Source organism: Scyliorhinus torazame, chromosome 9 (genome assembly GCF_047496885.1).
Source record: "Scyliorhinus torazame isolate Kashiwa2021f chromosome 9, sScyTor2.1, whole genome shotgun sequence".
Taxonomy (NCBI): domain Eukaryota; kingdom Metazoa; phylum Chordata; class Chondrichthyes; order Carcharhiniformes; family Scyliorhinidae; genus Scyliorhinus; species Scyliorhinus torazame.
Genome location: NC_092715.1, coordinates 24,563,523 through 24,580,539, shown reverse-complemented (window position 1 = coordinate 24,580,539; position 17,017 = coordinate 24,563,523). Strand labels below are relative to the sequence as shown.

Sequence of the window (17,017 nt, the reverse complement as noted above, 5' to 3'; positions counted from 1 at the left end):
GTTACGGTAAACATTGCAGAAGGTTCAACTTATGTATTCATTATAATTCCATACGAGTGGGGTCTCATTCCTCAGCCCATATCTAGCCTGTACCTTCGATTGCTCTCATTGCAGAATTTAAGTGGTTCCTAAATGATTCCAGTTTTTACTTTGTATACCAAGAATAGAGGATTGTGGAAAAGCTCGGCAGATCTGGAAACATCTGTAAGGAGAAAAAACAAAGTCAATGTATCGGGTCCTTTTGGCTCTGGTTTCCTCCCAGAGTCCAAAGATGTGCAGGTTAGGTGGGTTGGCCATGATAGATTGCCCCTAAGGGTGGGTTGCAGGAATAGGACGGGGGATTGGGCCTAGGTAGGGTCTTCCAAAGGGTCAGTGCAGACTCGATGGGCCGAATGGCTCCTCCTGCACTGTAGGGATTCTATGATTCTGTTCTATGATCTTTAGGGGTCGAATGGCAATGCCCACTCTTATTTCTTAAATTCCCATCTCAACTCCTACAATTTAGTTTAAAGTATCTCACCCACACCTACCTCTTCCACTGTTTTAACTGTCTCACATAATTCTGTCTAACTCTTAGCTGTTTCCGTTCCTCATTTAAAAAGGCCATCCCGAACAGGCGTCGGAATGTGGCGACTAGGGGCTTTTCACAATAACTTCATTAGAAGCCTACTTGTGACAATAAAGCGATATTCATATTAATTTTTTCATTTCAAGTAGGCTGACATTAACACGGCAATGAAGTTACTGTGAAAAGCCCCTAGTCGCCACATTCCGGCGCCTGTTCGGGTACACGGAGGGAGAATTCAGAATGTCCAATTCACCTAACAGCAAGTCTTTCGGGACTTGTGGGAGGAAACTGGAGCACCCGGAGGAAACCCACGCAGACACGGGGAGAATGCGTAGACTCCGCACAGACAGTGACCCAAGCTGGGAATCGAACCCAGGAGTTCTTCTTCATATTCCCATTACATTTCTCGCCCAAAATCTTAGATCTGCACCCCTAGTCCTTTTACCATCAGCAAATGAAAAAAGTTGTGAATTATCTCCCTTATCTCAGCCTGTCATAATCTTGTACACATTTCCTTTGCTCCAAGGAGAACAACTCCACCTTCTCCAACCTAACCTTGTAATTAAAATTCCTCATCCCTGGAATCTTTCTGGTAAATCTATTGATACTTTTACAAATAAAAATGAACTATTCAGCATCATTAAAATTTAAGTATGCAGAATTTACCAGTTTGTGAATCTCCATTCTCTTTTCTCTTTTGAGCTCTTCCCAGGCTCCTTCGTGACCAGGAAAAAAATGCCCCCCTCTTCTTGTCGTTATCATCTTCAAGTTCGATGGGTAGTAATCTGCTCGGTTTAACTTTTGTACTAGACTAAAATCAGGGGAAAAAAACATTGGTGAATAAAACTTGCGATTAGAAAATTACCTTACTCGGTGTTTTCCAGAGCCATTAGTTTGTCTACCGATGGTTGTCCTAAGTAAAATAATTGCTTCAACCTGTTTCAAACTGTTGAAACTCCACGGTCTTTCCATATTTCAGCTTCTGCCTGTCCCTTCCTGGATCTGCAAACCTTAAGGGAAATCTTCTTCCAATAAAACAGCAAGATCCAAGTAAAAATCTTCTAAAATTTCATCTAAGACCCTGATATTAGGTTAAATGTTTAGGAAAACAAATGTAGCCTGCTTAAAATTTAACTTCACAGTTTTAACTCATCATATGATACAGGGGCTGGTTAAGCACAGTGGGCTAAGACAGCTGGCTTGCAATGTAGAACAAGACCAGCAACACGGGTTCAATTCCCGTTCCAACTTCCCCGAACGGGCGCCGGAATGTGGTGACTAAGGGCTTTTCACAGTAACTTCATTGAAGCCTACTTGTGACAATAAGTGATTATGTTGTGCTTCTATGGTAGTTACTGGATCACTGGAAGTAAGTCAGTGGAGACTCATACGACCTGTGGCCCTAAGCTCACAGTAGGCAGTCAGTGCCTTGCGCAGCTGCATGGCTGCCTTGCGCAGCTGCATGGCTGCCTTGCAGGCTGCATCAATGGTGATCCATGCCCATCCACCCTAACACAGGGCCCACCTCCTGGCCACCCCCTGCTAATCCCCTCGGTACTGGCAGAATCCCCCCCACCCCAGGTCAGTGGTATGACTGTCAGCACATTATGACGATGTTGGACATTTTCTGTACCCCCTCAGCAGCCATGGCACCTATTTCACGATTAAGCACAAGTGAACCTCACCATCGGGAGACGCCCCATGGAGGCAGAGAATCGCGGGGGCCCTGAAGAACCGGGTCAGGCCCGCTAGGATATATCAACGGCGCTTACTGTAGGTGCATTCTGGAACGCATTGACGCCACTGTCGAGACACGGGAGAATTGCGATTGGCGTAAAGCAGGCACCCGTCACGATTTTGGGTCAAAACCGATTCTCTGCCCAATCGCGTTATGAAATTCCAGCGAAGAATCCCACCCGATATTTTATTATTGGGCAGCTAATGCAGAGGTGGTGTTGAGTTCAAATAGTGATCCGGGGGCTACTTGGGTGCAGATAGAATCAAGGTTGTGCAGAGGGTCTGGTCTGGGCGTGTTAGTGACGGCCTCACTTTGACAAAGAGTCATCGGACTCGAAACGTTAGCTCCTTTTTCTCTCCCTACAGATGCTGCCAGACTTGCTGAGATTTTCCAGCATTTTCTCTTTCGTTTCAGATTCCAGCATCCGCAGTAATTTGCTTTTATCCAGTGACGGCCTCACTCCTGTTCTCACCGACAAAGTATTCATCAGATCTAGCGGTTGTTTCAACTTTGAAGATATGGAGCCAATTTCGACAACATTGTAAATTGGGGTCAGTGTCGAAACTGGCTGCCATTTTGCTAACCATCTGTTTGATGGATGCCATGTTCGCTGAGGGGGGGGGAATTTTCCCGACATTCCCCGTGCCACTGCCAAAATCTCTAATGAAGAGGGTCCTCTTGTTCGCCGGGTTGGAGGAAGGTGGCATTTCCAATATTTGTCAGAAGATTCGCTGTCAGTGGGTTAAGGCTAGGTGGGAGCAGGAGTTGGGGGCCATATTGGATGAAAGGTACCCCTCATGCGTCAGACCTGGATTCATCCAGCTTAAGTGTTTAAGTGTTTAGAGCGCACCTGACCAAGTCTAGAATGAGTCGCTTCTTTTTAGGGGTGGAGGACAAGTGTGAGGTTCAGCTAACCACACGCACAGGTTCTGGGCTTGTCCCAAGCTTGTGGGTTTCTGGGTCTCCTTCTTTAGCACCATGTCGGTGATTCTGAAGATTGAGCTGGAGCTCTGTCCTTTAGTTGCCATATTTGGGGTGTCAAACTCGCCGGAGCTGCAGACAGGTGCAGGGGCTAATGTCCTGGCTTTCGTCTCGCTGACTGCCCGGAGGTGGGTTCTACTGGGGTGGAGGTCTCCATCTCCATCGGTATGGCTGGAGGAATTTAACGGGGTTCTTACACCTCGAGACAGTTAAGTACATCATGCGGGGAGCAGTCAAGGGGTTCTATTGGAGATGGCTACCTTTTATCGTTTATTTCAAGGAATTGGTCACTGGTTAGTTGTTTGGGGGGTGGGGGGGGGGGGAATGGAGACTCCACATTTGTTGTATAATTTATACACCACTAGTGAATTGGCTTGATAACTGAAAACACTTGAGCTGAAAGCCAATTTAGTCAACGCGACAACTGGGACTGGAAAAAAAAATGGCTCAAGACCAAATAATGCATCTGCGAATATCAACTAAAATTTAATCCTTTTTTTCATTTATGGGATGTGGGTGTTGCTGGCTGGGTCAGTATTTATTGCCCCATCCCTACTTGCCCTGGAACTGAGTGGCTTGCTAGGCCATTTACCATAAGACATAGGAGCAGAATTAGGCCATTCGGCCCATCGAGTCTGCTCTGCCATCCAATCATGGCTGATATTTTCTCATCCCCATTCTCCTGCCTTCTTCCCATAACCCCTGATCTGCTTATTAATCAAGATTGCCATTTATAGGCCAGACCAGGTAAGGATGGCAGATTTACTTCCCTAAATGACATTAGAGAGCAAAATGTTTTTTTACGACAATCGACAATGGTCAGTCATCATTCCATTTTAGTTCCATATTTTAACTGATACAAATTTCACCGTCTGCCATGGCGGGATTCCAATCCAGGTCCCCATTACCCCTAGTCTCCGAATTATCAGCCCAGTGTCAATGGCACTACACCACTGCCTCCCCATTAGTAAAGAGTAGTAATAGAGTAAAAGAAAATCATATACTTACGAATTAGAAGCAGGGTTTCGCCTTTTGCTCCCTTGAGCATGTTCTGCTATTTGATACGATCATGGCTGATCTGATCGTGGCCTCAACTCATCAAATTTATTCTTAAAAATATTTAATGACCTTGCCTCCCATGCTCTCTAGGCCAACAGACCAATGGCAGTCAGAGAATAATGTTCTCCTCCTCTCAGTCTTAAATGGAAGACCCCTGATTTTTAATGTATGCCCCCTAGTTCTAGTCTCCCCATAAGTGAAAACATCCTCACGGCATCTACCTCAACAAGTCGGCTCAGGACTGTGTTCCAATAAGATCACCTCTCAATCTTCTAAACTCCAATGAATCATTGTAGTCCCATGTTGATGGTTCTCCCACAGTGGAGGATTCCACAATATTGACCAGTGACAAACAATGAACGAAAATATACACCCAATTAAGGATGCTATGTGAATTAAGGTGAAATTTCAGGGTGATGGTGATTTCCAATGATCTTGTTGCTTTTATATATGAATTAGGAAGAGTAAGCCACTCTCCCCCTGGAGCCTGCTCCGCCATTTGATAAGATCATGTCTGATCTGACTGTGGACTCTACTTTCCTGTCTACCCCTTTGGCTTCCTTGTCAACCAAGAATCTAACAGTCTTAAAAATAATCAATGACCCGGCATCCACTCCTCTCTGGGGAAGAGGATTCCACAGACCAATGACCCCCAGAGGAACAAACTCTCCTCAGCTCAGTTTTAAAAGGGAGACTCCTTACTTTTAAACTGTGTCCCCATGTCTTGTCTCTCCCACAACGGGAAACATCCTTCCAGCATCCACACTGTCAAGTCCCCTCAGGATATGTTTGAATAAACTCTAATGGGCATAAACCTCTACAACCATTCCTCACAAGACAAGCCCTTCATCTCTGAACCGTTTCTAATACAATTATGTCCTTCCTTAAGAGGCCAAAATTGTTCACCGTGCTCCAGATGTGGTCTCACAAACACCCTGTACAACTGCAGCAAATCTTCCCTACTTTTTATATTCCATTCCCCTTGCAAAACACCATCCCATTTGCTTGCTGCACCAGGACACTCAAATCTCTCTGTAATGCAATGTTCTGCCATCTCTCTCCATTGAAATAGCATACTGCTTTTCTATTCTTTCTGCCAACATGGACAAGTTCAGATTCCCACATTATACTCCATCTGCCAAAGTTTTGCCCACTGACTTACCCTGCCTATATCTTATTGCAGACTCTCCAATTCCTCTTGACAACACTACCTATTTTGGTGTCATTGGAAAATTTGGCTACCGTACATTCCGGGCACGACTTTACAGAAATGTTTCTGGGTGGTACGGTGGTTAGCACTGCTGCCTCATGGCCCTGAGGGCTCAGGTTCGTCCTGGCCCCAGTCACCGTCTGTGTGAAGTTTGCACATTTTCCCCGTCTGAATGGCCTATTCCTACTTTGTATTCTGTATGCATATGTAGGATTGAAGGAGAAAGCTCAGTGCAGTATCTCTGTTAAACAGTCTGATCAGTCCTAACGTCTAAGCGTTCCACTCTGGTGAATTGTATAAATTTAAAATCTTAACCTGCCTTCTCTCTTTCAGAGACAGATCACAATTAAAAATAATAATTTGCTTATATTAATACAATGGCCTAAGAATTAGCCCCTTCTCCATAAAGTTCACAATTAATAGTATAATGCATGCCAACATTCATTTTAAACAACTTGCACCAAAGTAAATCAAGAATGCAGCTATTTAGCATTTTATCAGCTTCCAACACTGTTCAATTGAAGTAATAATGAATGTGGTTGTAGTGGAATGAAGGGTGATTGTATATCTACGCTGAAGCATGTTCTCAGCCTCCTGCTGCTTACATTGAACTGACAACATTAATTGGGTTTGCAAATGTTTTATTTGATTATAGAACAAGAATGCAGCTCACTCATCTTTGGAAGTTGTGTTTTATTTCTTAATTGATTGTTCTCCCTCCTCCCTGATCGCCTTGCCTTCTTTTCTGGAGGCATGAGCAGCTTGCAGGGCTGGTGTTTCACGGTCATCCCACATTACTTCACCCGAATGCCAACGTGAATGAGTACGGACAGGTTTTCAGAGTCCAATCCTCTCCTCACTCATACGCTGCGTGGAGCACTGGCTTATGGCCAGGAGCTGAGATTTTGAGATGTTTTTCTTTCCCCTCATCCCATCCCAGAACACCCAGCTCATGGATAAATCAAAGTTAATTTTTTTAATTTTTTTTTTTTTTATAAACTGAAAGGTTAAATACATACTTTGTTTGGGGTAGAATGGCTGGACCGGTCCGAGCTGACGCTGTGCCTTGAGGCAGGGCTGCATGGTACCTGACAAGGATCAGGTAAGCAGCGGCCCTCCACTTCTGCTAACATGCATTCTTGGTACAGTGTTGATTTCAAAAAACGAGTGTAGCTGTCAAACTTCATCAGGTTAAAAATCTACTTTGGAGGAAAAAAATACTGTCATTTCTTTTCTGAAACAGTTATTTTTCAGATCAAAAGAGAGATATAATGTTATTTTTACATGCATTGTGAAAAAATGTAGAAGAATAGGTAACTGCATAACAAGTAAATGTAATGCACATATTAGGATCAGTATGTGAATTCACAGGCAATGGTTATGGGTCATCCCTTCAGAGGTTAAACCACCTGCTACAATTAGGTCTATTTGATAGTGTAATTACTTCTACAAAGTACTTCATCGCAACTTAATAGTTTTTGAGCGAGATAATAGTGGTTATCGATGGAACATGTAAATGAACGAATGCTCAAACTTGTATTACTACACCTGCAGTTGCTGCTCTTTAAACATATCTGGGTGCGGTGCATTAATGATGGCGTCAGCTAACTGTGCCTGGCTGTCGATGTTGACAGGTGTGACTGCCTTGTTGGATAAATAGTTGCTGTAGATCTCCCGAGCTCTATACAAAAGCTGTAAAACACAGTGGAATGAAAATGAGTCAAAAGCTGTCAAATGTCTTTCGAGGTTGTTGGGGTTAAACATCAGCTGCGTAGTGGTTAACGGATGGACATTTAAAACAATGAATAAACAGAGAAAAAGAGTGTAACGTTTTTCATCCTCACATCTACCACGTATGCTGATGCACAGTACGGCAAAGTGCTTAAAACTTTTAACCAATTGTTATAGATAGACATGTGTTGGATTCATTTTTTGATGGAACAAGGCAATAAATACTCAAATTGCTTCCAATCATGCCAAAAAAATTAGAAGTGGAACAAAATCAACCTAAACTCAGAGAAATTGTATCCTAGCAATTAGGAACCAGAGAGTTTCCAAGTTTAGTGGTTTTTGAATATTGTAGTTGGGGGTTTGGGTTGAATAGCTTTGCTGTGCTGCAGTCAGTTGTATTTATGGGCTGGATCTTTACAGGATACTGGGGTCCGTGCCTACCTGGCTCAAAGGTCTGTTGGGATGGAGTCAGGGGAGCCTGCTCACAAAACTGCAGGCTGCGCCGCTGCAATTTAACATTGGGAGCAGCATTAGTTCCTGTTCCGTCCTAAAAACGTTTCTCTCCATAGATGCTGCCTTACCTGCTGAGTATTTCCAACATTGTTTGTTTATATTTAGGGTTAGAAGCTCACTTTTTTGTGTCTTCTCATCGTGATGCATTTTGGTGCACTGCTTTATTTTGCCAATAAACTGCTTCAGGTTGAACATTCAAGAATTATTTTATGCAATAAAATCTAGACGTGGTACATGTTTAGAATAAATCATAAATACACTGCATCTGCATAGGCTCTTTCAAGAGGCAACTCAGTTAGTCTCATGGCCCTGCCTTTTCTCCATATCCTTACAATTTTTATCCTTCGAGCTTGTTACCCAATTCACTTTCGAATTCCACAATTCAATCTGTATCCAGCACCCTCTTTGGCAGTACATTCCAAATACTAACCACTCGCTGCGTCAAAAAACGTTTCCTCATGCTGACTCTGGTTCTATTGCCACATCAGCCTGAAACATGAACTCCTTTTCCCTCCACAGATGATGCCTCACTGGAAAAATGCTAAGATTTTGTGTTTTGAGAAAATTAGCAACATGTTCGCTAACGGATTGCAGATGCACTTGGTGACATCTCTTTTTAACAATGTGCTGTGAGGGTATTAAATCTCTAGGAATGAGAGGTAGGGAGATGGTATAGATCACTGTACTCCCCTCCCCACAAGCTGTGGCAACTGCCCAAGATGCCTTATGGTCTCTCCACATTTTCTCTTTACTGTCGCCCCTCAATGGTTCTTGCAACACCATATTATAGATCACAGTAAAGTTGTATTTAGATTGGCAAGACAAAAACAAAAAAAAATGTGAATATTGAAAATTTGAAATGAGTGGTCAACTGCATTGTTCACATTAAAGCAAGAGGCCACGATAAAGAGGACATGTTTGGTTTTGTTGCCGTATGTAATGCATCTTTATGATTGTATAATTATTATAATAATAAAGGCTTCCAGCTGGTTTGTGATGCAGGATAAGGCCAGCAGCGCGGGTTCAATTCCCGTACCAGCTGAGATTTCTGAATTCTCCCTCTGTGTACCCGAACAGGCGCTGGACTGTGGCGACTAGGGGCTTTTCACAGTAACTTCATTGCAGTGTTAATGTAAGCCTACTTGTGACAATCAAAACGATTTAATTAATTAATTGTTTATTTGTTGAAAAATATATCTTTATCATTACTTTTACTTACGGTCACAAAACCTACAGAGAGTAAGTTTGGTGGAGTCCTTTCTATGAAGAGTATAGGAGAAGTGCAGTGGCCAGAAAATTGCCATGGAAATAAGTTAACCTTTCAACATTTTTCTCACCTGTTTCTTGTCATGCTGAGAGATTTGGCTGAAGTACTCACAATTCTGCCAGAACAAAATGTTTTCTTCACTGAATTCTTTCTTAAGGAACTCCTAATAATATAAAACAAGGCAACACCGTTTATAATAGGCTACTATATTAACTGATCCAGTACAGAGACAATTATATTTACCTTACCTATTGTGAAACTCGATTCTAAGGAATGCAAAGACATATTATGTACGTATATTAAATGTGCCAGCTTGTGCACGTTAGGTAGATTGGATATGCTATATTGTCCCTTAATTGGAAAAACAAATTGGGGACAGTAAATTTTTTTTAAATGTGTCAGCTTGACTCCGTAAGTAACACTTCTGTATCTGGGTCAAAAAGTTACACTTTGAATCTGAACACAAAATCTGGACTGATATTCTGGTGCCGGTGAAGAACCCGGTGATTTGAAGAGCAAATGATGGAGAAAGGCGGCTTTTTGGCACGCCAGACACATGTACCTTTTTCAAGGCAACCAGAGATCTACGGATCCTCAAGACATGGACAGTATTAACACATGCTGGAGAGAGTACTTTGTAGAACTATTCAATGAGAACTCCACAGTGAACATGCACTGCTGGAGAAACTCCTACAATATGCAATCAGAAGTGAGCTAGGCAATAAGCCAATGCTTGATGAAGTGGTAACTGTTGCCAACCAGATGAAAAATTACAAAGCTGCTGGTCATGACAATACCTGTGCAGAAACACAAACACGGAGGAGACATACCAATCCCTCAGATACATGCCCTATTTGTGAAGCTCTGACAGAATGAAGGCATTCAAAGTGACCTTAGAGTCACCATGATTAACACAATGTTCAGGAAAGGAGGCATGCCGAATTGTAGAGACTACAGGGGAATAGCAGCAACTGTTAGCAAAGTCCTAGAAGTACCTTTCACCAACTGCCAAGGAGGTCCCTCTAGAGTCCCAGTGTGGTTTCTAACCACATCCTTGGCTACATCTTAGAGCTTTTATCAACTAGGCAAAGGTATATTATTCAAAAATGCAAAAAATCAAACGCCTGCAGCATAGATATCAGTACAATATTCGAGATCTATGAAAAACGTTCCACTTTCAATTCTCAGAACTTGTATCTATTGTCATGAGCAAAGTATAATTAAGAAGACAGTTTGTGTTGGGTGCCTGCCAGATATTTTAATACAATCCTACCAACAAAACAGCAAGAACATACTCAGATTACACTCCGTATGCTTCACCAGATGCCTGTGCCTATGTATTTACATTGTATATTTATGTATGTCTTGTGTTTTTCACGTATGGAATGATCTGCCTGGACTGTACGAAGAACAATACTTTTCACTGTACCTCGGTACACGTTACAATAAATGAAATTCAAATTTTTGTGGATTTACTTTCAATGTGTTATTTTCTGATGTTACATCAGCTGAAACAAACTTTCCTAATTTCTTTTTGTGAAAATCAAAGATCTGCAAATGATCAAAAAATAGGCAGATACCAGATTCACATTTTCTTTTATGCCATTGGATAGTTGGCGGCACAGTAACACAGTGGTTAGCTCTGTTACTTCACAGCGCCAGGGTCCCAGGTTCTATTCCCGGTTTGGGTCACTATCTGTGTGGAGTCTCCCCGTGTCTGCGTGGGTTTCCTCCGGGTTCTCCGGTTCCCTCCCACAAGTCCCGAAAGACGTGCTTGTTAGGTGAATTGGACATTCTGAATTCTCCCTCTGTGTACCCGAACAGGCGCCGGAATGTGGCGACTAGGGGCTTTTCACAGTAACATCATTGCAGTGTTAATGTAAGCCTACTTGTGGCACTAATAAAGATTATGATCAGGAGACACAAATATCCCCTTCCTAGCTCAAGGCATGAAGTCAACAGTAACTGGGGTGGGCAGCACGGTAGCATAGTGGTTAGCATAATTGCTTCACAGCTCCAGGGTCCCAGGTTCAATTCCCGGCTTGGGTCACTGTCTGTGCAGAGTCTGCACGTTCTCCCCGTGTGTGCGTGGGTTTCCTCCGGGTGCTCCGGTTTCCTCCCACAGTCCAAAGACGTGCAGGTTAGGTGGATTGGCCATGCTAAATTGCCCTTAGTGTCCAAAATTGGCCTTAGGGTTGGTTGAGTGGGGTTACTGGGTTATGGGGATAGGGTGGTGTGGGCCTTGGTAGGGTGCTCTTTCCAAGAGCCGGTGCAGACTCGATGGGCCGAATGGCCTCCTTCTGCACTGTAAATTCTATGATCTATGAACTCACTTACCATAGTATCATCTGAGATTAGCTAGCCAGGTTTGATTTGAGAGCAAATTTGGGACCTTTCCCACTGTGCGGTTGAAAACCTTGTGAACATGTGGCTTTTTAAGGAAAACCTCAGTGGCTCCTGTACAAAGTTCTACATTACAAAAACTGGTGAAGTACCAAAATCATAGGAGTGTGAATTTACTAAGTGAAATTATTGCTCTCCCATTTATTGGATTTTAAATAGGCATTAGACATGATTACCCCATAAGACAAGCTGAATTTTGTAAAAGGTAAATTACAAAGATCAAAATTGGAGAGCAACTCTCATCAAAGATTAGAGTGGGTCATGTGAAAGCGGAAATGATCATGATTAAACAAAAAAAGCCTAAACATTGATTGAAGCATTAAAGGTCACGGAATTGCTGGACCAATTTGCTGTGGGCTCAAATCCATTATGGGCGCTAACTCTCGCGAGAAGGCCAAACAGGATTTGTGGCGTCAAGATCTCAGGTTGTGATCGGGCGGCAGGGTAGATCTCAACACGAGGTCTCGCCACTGAGCAAGGGTGTGAACCTGATTATCATAAATTTAAATATGCTTAAATATCATCCCCCCCCCCCCCCCCCCCCCCCGCAACTGCCAGAGTGACTTCACTCTGGTGGGAATCATTACTGGTTTCCCTTGTGATGACCACGCCGGGGGCTCAGAGGCGAGTATGGCCCGGGGCGGTGAGAGACATGGCTGGGCTGTGTCCTGGCACTTCCCCCTGGCAGTGCCAATATGGAAGTGCCAGGTTGCGGAGAAACACGTCAGCTTTCAGTCAGAACCTGACATTGCCAATCTTTAGGAAAGTTTCGCCCAAAATCTTTCACCATTCATGGCTTCCAATAGACAGAGAAGCCAATAATTTTTTCACACATCAATTCCAATTATTCTTCCTGCCACCCCTTTATTCAAAGCTCAGTTGGCTGGATGTCTGGTTCGTGATGTGGAGCCACGCCAACAGCAGGGGTTCAATTCCCGTAACAGCCGAGGTTATTCATGAAGGTCCCTCCTTCTCAACCTTGCCCCTCACCTGAAGTGTGCTGACCCGCAGGTTAATTCAGCACCAGTCTGTTTTCAAAGGGAGGAGCAGCCTATGGTCCTCTGGGACTGTGGTGACATTTACATTTTTTACAGTCCAAAACATGAGTAATCACCTCTTGAACAGTCTGTAATGCCTGTCTAGAAGGCAGAGGGCATCCAATGATAAGGGAAACCTCAGACATATACTTCAATGCGCACCTTCTAAGGGTCATATTTTCCTTTCCAGAGTTGTATTGCCGTTAAGATGGTTTACTTACAGAGAAATATCTGATGCCAACTGAATCTTGCAGTAGTCGTTCAAAGCACACAGCCCAACTAGCTACTTGCCGCTCTGCATGTTTTCTGCAGCTCTGGACACTGGGAAGGCTGGCATTGCTGTTGATGCTATTTTCACTGTTGTAGGTCTTGAGATCTGCACTGTTTAACTCTGTCAAACAAGATAACAATAGTGTGACTCACAACAGATTTACATTGTGCTGTGCACTGTGACCTGCACCAGGTCAAAGCTAATGTCATCATAATACTGAGAATAATAGAACCATAAGGCATGGATTTCAGTCAGTAGCAAAACAAAGGTACTCGCCATTGACCCAAATAAAGATCTGCCACAAAAATTGAGCGCTTTCTCTGGCATGGACTTCCACTTTCCCGATGTCAATTTGGATCTGAAGTCAAGTTAAGAGGACCTCCTGATATCTAGCAACAGTGATGCCATCATGCAGGGTAAGCAGCCAAGCAGTACTGAAGCAATTTCACAGAAGAAGTGAGACTGTTCAGCACCAAATATCAACTTAGCAGGTCATCAAAAAGCCAGTGACACCTCAACGAGCGTACATATTTTCAAGGATCTTTACAGCAAAATTAATAGCGTAAGATGCAAGTTTGTGTCAGTTTAGTGATTCCTACTTGATTGCAATCTGAGGGAACTTCAACAGCAACCCCTATGAGCAAGTGTGGAACCAATGACAGCAACATCTGGATGTCCACGTTGAACTGCATGTGTGGACCCGAATGTGGTGACTAGGGGATTTTCACAGTAACTTCATTGCAGTGTTAATGTAAGCCTACTTGTGACAATAAAGATTATATTTATTATTATAAGTTTCAGAGCAATGGTGGCGAATTCTCCGCCATTACTATCACAAAAGATAGCTCATAAAATCACATCACAGAGAGGAATGCTGTTCTGCACATTATGCATACTCGCGAGTTGCCCAATTAGCCCCACTCTACTTCTCTATGCCCCACAGATCTGCAATAAGTCAGTTCAACAAACATGTATTCCATGGCTAAACAGAAATACCAATTCAGCAATGATTCCTTGTTCATCCTTCGAGCCGAAGATGATCATGTTCATCATCTGGGGTGTTTGGTGGGGTTTCAGTGAGTATGTAGTGACTGATCCTGACCCATGCCCGGAAGATTCTGCTACAAATAGGACAGGGTACCATACACAAGCTGCTTACTCAGGATTTCCTCTCCTCCTTGGGACGAATTTCTGTGTACCTCCCGAATAACCCCTGCCATTGCTGTTCCACTGTCTTCCCTGCTAGGCTTCCTTTCCAATCACCTCTGGCCAGCTCCTCCCTCATGTCTTTGTAGTTACCCTTATTTAATTGTAATACCGTTACATCTGATTGCAGCTTCTCCCTCTCAAACTGCAGGGTACATTCTATCATACTGTGGTCACTGCTCCCTAAGGGTTCCTTCACCTTAAGTTCCCTAATCAAGTCTGCTTCATTACACATCACCAAATCCAGAATTGCCTGTTCCCCAGTAGGCTGTCACAAGCTGCTCCAAAAGACCATCTCTTTGACATTCCACAAATTCCTTTTCTTGGGATCCACTACCAACCTGATTTTCCCAGTCCACCTGCATATTGAAGTCCCCATGATTATTGTAATATTGCCTTTTCTATACGCCTTTCATATCTTCTGATTTATTTTCTGCCCCACATCTTGACTACTGCTACGAGGCCTGTAGCCAACTCCCATTAGGGTATTTTTACCATTGCGATTCCTCAACTCTACCCACAGAGATTCTATGCCTTCAGGTCCTATATTGTTCCTTGATTTCGATTTAACTTCATTCCTTACTAAAAATGCAACCCCACCTCCTTTGCCCCTCTTTTCGATAAGACACATATCCTGTGGGGCTGGTTTAGCACAGTGGGCTAAACAGCAGGCTTGTAATGCAGAACAATGCCAGCAGCACGGGTTCAATTCCCGTACCGGCATCCCCGAACAGGCGCCGGAATGTGGCGACTAGGGGCTTTTCACAGTAACTTCACTGAAGCCTACTTGTGACAATAAGCGATGATAATATTATATTATACCCTTGGATATTTAGTTCCCAGCCCTGATCCTCTTGCAGCCACATCTCGGGGATGCCAAGCTGGCAGGAGCACTGCCTGATTGGCAGGGTGGCACTGCAAAGGGGCAGGGGCAATGCCCATGAAACAAGGGGGGGGGGTAATAGGTGGGGTCCTAGAAGGGAGGGGGTGCTGTAAGGGGGTTTTGGGGGGCCTGAAGAGGGGGATCCCAAGGGACTCCATAGTGGGGTGTCCTCACTAGGGGGTGTGGGGTAGTGTCCATGTGTGTGGGACATTGCCCATTAGTGGGGGGGGGGGGTGGGTGCCCACAAGCTCACTTAGGTGCACCCTTTCAAAATGGCAGCCCGATCTTGGAGTTTAGCTCACCAGTGGTAAAAAAAAATTCTACGCGTGGGCTAAACTGGTGAGAAACTCCCCAGGGCCCAAAAAAGTGTCACTGAATAGCGGTGAGGAACTTGCCGGCAGAAAAGTCCCTGAAAAATCCGCCACAAATCAACTATTATTATTATTAATAACTTAGAAATTTTGGGGGAGAATCGCGCCCCTTGTGTTTGCCCTGAAAGACGAAAGGCTTCAGCAACACATCGCTCTTTACAGCAATATTCAAGTGCTTTATTACCACGTGCCTGTTTGCAAGTGTCCTACTTCAATCTCCCGACAGGGATTAATTAACAATGGGTCAGGCATTTAATTCCATTCTTAAACTGATTTATTCCACAGTAACCATAACATGCAGAACACTAACATAACTTCTCTTCATGTACTATTCAACAATAATGGGTACATGTGCATATGGCCCAATTAAAGTTCACCCTGCCCAAAGGAAAAGCTCTCCTTTGAATCTTGCTGCTCTCTGTATCTTTGATGTCTGTTCTGATATTTAAATTCAATTCTCAAAGCCCACACAGAGATCACAAGGGTTTCCAACATCAAGGCGCAAAGTGACTTACTGGATAATCAGAAAAGTCTTATGAATTATCCATTGTCTCGATTTTGAGAAAATTCTTCCATTGCAAATTACTATTACCATTTATCTAGCTACCTTCCCCCATTCCCCGAACTCACTTTAGAAAATTGGACCACAAGATGGTGCTCCTCCTCCTGGCATACAAGCAGAAACTTAAACAGGAGAATCTGGTTAAGAAGGCCGTGCAATGCTGGTCCAAGGCAACAGAAGAGCTCCTACACGACTACTTGGAGTCAGTGGAATGGTCCATATTCAGGAACACACGGCCAACCTAAACAGGTATGCCTCCATCGTCATAGACTTCATCAGCAAGTGTGTGCAAGATTGCATGCCAAAGAAGGTAATATGTACCTTCCCCACCGGAAACCATGGTTTGAATGGGAGATCCACTCCCTACTGAAGGCCAGGTCTGAGGCGTTCAAGACAGGCGACCCTGACCTATACAAAAAAAAATCCAGTTATCACCTCCGTAAAGTGGCACGGTGGCACAGTTGTTAGCACTGCTGCCTCACAGCTCCAGGGACCCAGGTTCAATTCCAGCCTTGGATGGCTGTCTGTGTGGAGTTTGCACTTTCTCCCATGTCTGCGTGGGTTTCCTCCGGGTGCTCCAGTTTCCTCCCACGGTCCAAAGATGTGCAGGTTAGGTGGATTGGACATGTTAAATTGCCCCTTAGTGTCCAAAAGGTTAGGTGGGGTTCCTGGGTTGTGGGGATAGGGTGTAGGCGTGGGCTTAAGTATGGTACCTTTCCAAGGGCTGGTGCAGACTCAATGGGTCGAGTAGCCTCCTTCTGCACTGTAAATCTATGCTTCTATGATTCTATGAAAGCCATTCGGGATGCCAAGAGACAATACCAGACTAAGCTAGAGTCACAGACTAACGACATGGAGACTCGCCGGTTGTGGCAAGGCTTAAAGAACTTTTTAAAATAAATTTAGAGTACCCAATTAGTTTTTTCCAATTAAGGGGCAATTTATCATGTTCAATCCACTTACCTTGCACATCTTTGGTTTGTGGGGGCGAATCCCACGCAAACACAGGGAGAATGTGCAAACTCCACAGGGACAGTGACCCAGAGCCGGGAACGAACCTGGGACCTCGACGCCGTGAGACTGCAGTGCTAACTGCTGTGCCACCGGGCTGCCCGGCTTAAAGAACTTAACGGGCTACAAAGCAAAGCCGAGTAGAATCTCCGGAGCTGCTCACTTCTCCCTGATGTTTTCAATGCATCTATGCTCCATACCCCCAG

General features: G+C 44.0%; 1 protein-coding gene across 2 annotated transcripts in view; it reads right to left on the bottom strand.

The window, feature by feature from the left end:
* Positions 1-17,017, bottom strand: part of rgs12b (regulator of G protein signaling 12b) — a 279,570-nt gene that overhangs the window by 96,346 nt on the left and 166,207 nt on the right. For both annotated transcript variants that reach the window (XM_072515711.1, XM_072515712.1), the window contains 5 exons: positions 12,729-12,898; positions 9,138-9,230; positions 7,105-7,248; positions 6,576-6,755; positions 1,235-1,379 (listed from right to left, as the gene is read on the bottom strand). In XM_072515711.1, the coding sequence (XP_072371812.1) occupies positions 1,235-1,379; positions 6,576-6,755; positions 7,105-7,248; positions 9,138-9,230; positions 12,729-12,898 (732 nt within the window). The remainder of the gene's footprint in view (positions 1-1,234; positions 1,380-6,575; positions 6,756-7,104; positions 7,249-9,137; positions 9,231-12,728; positions 12,899-17,017) is intronic.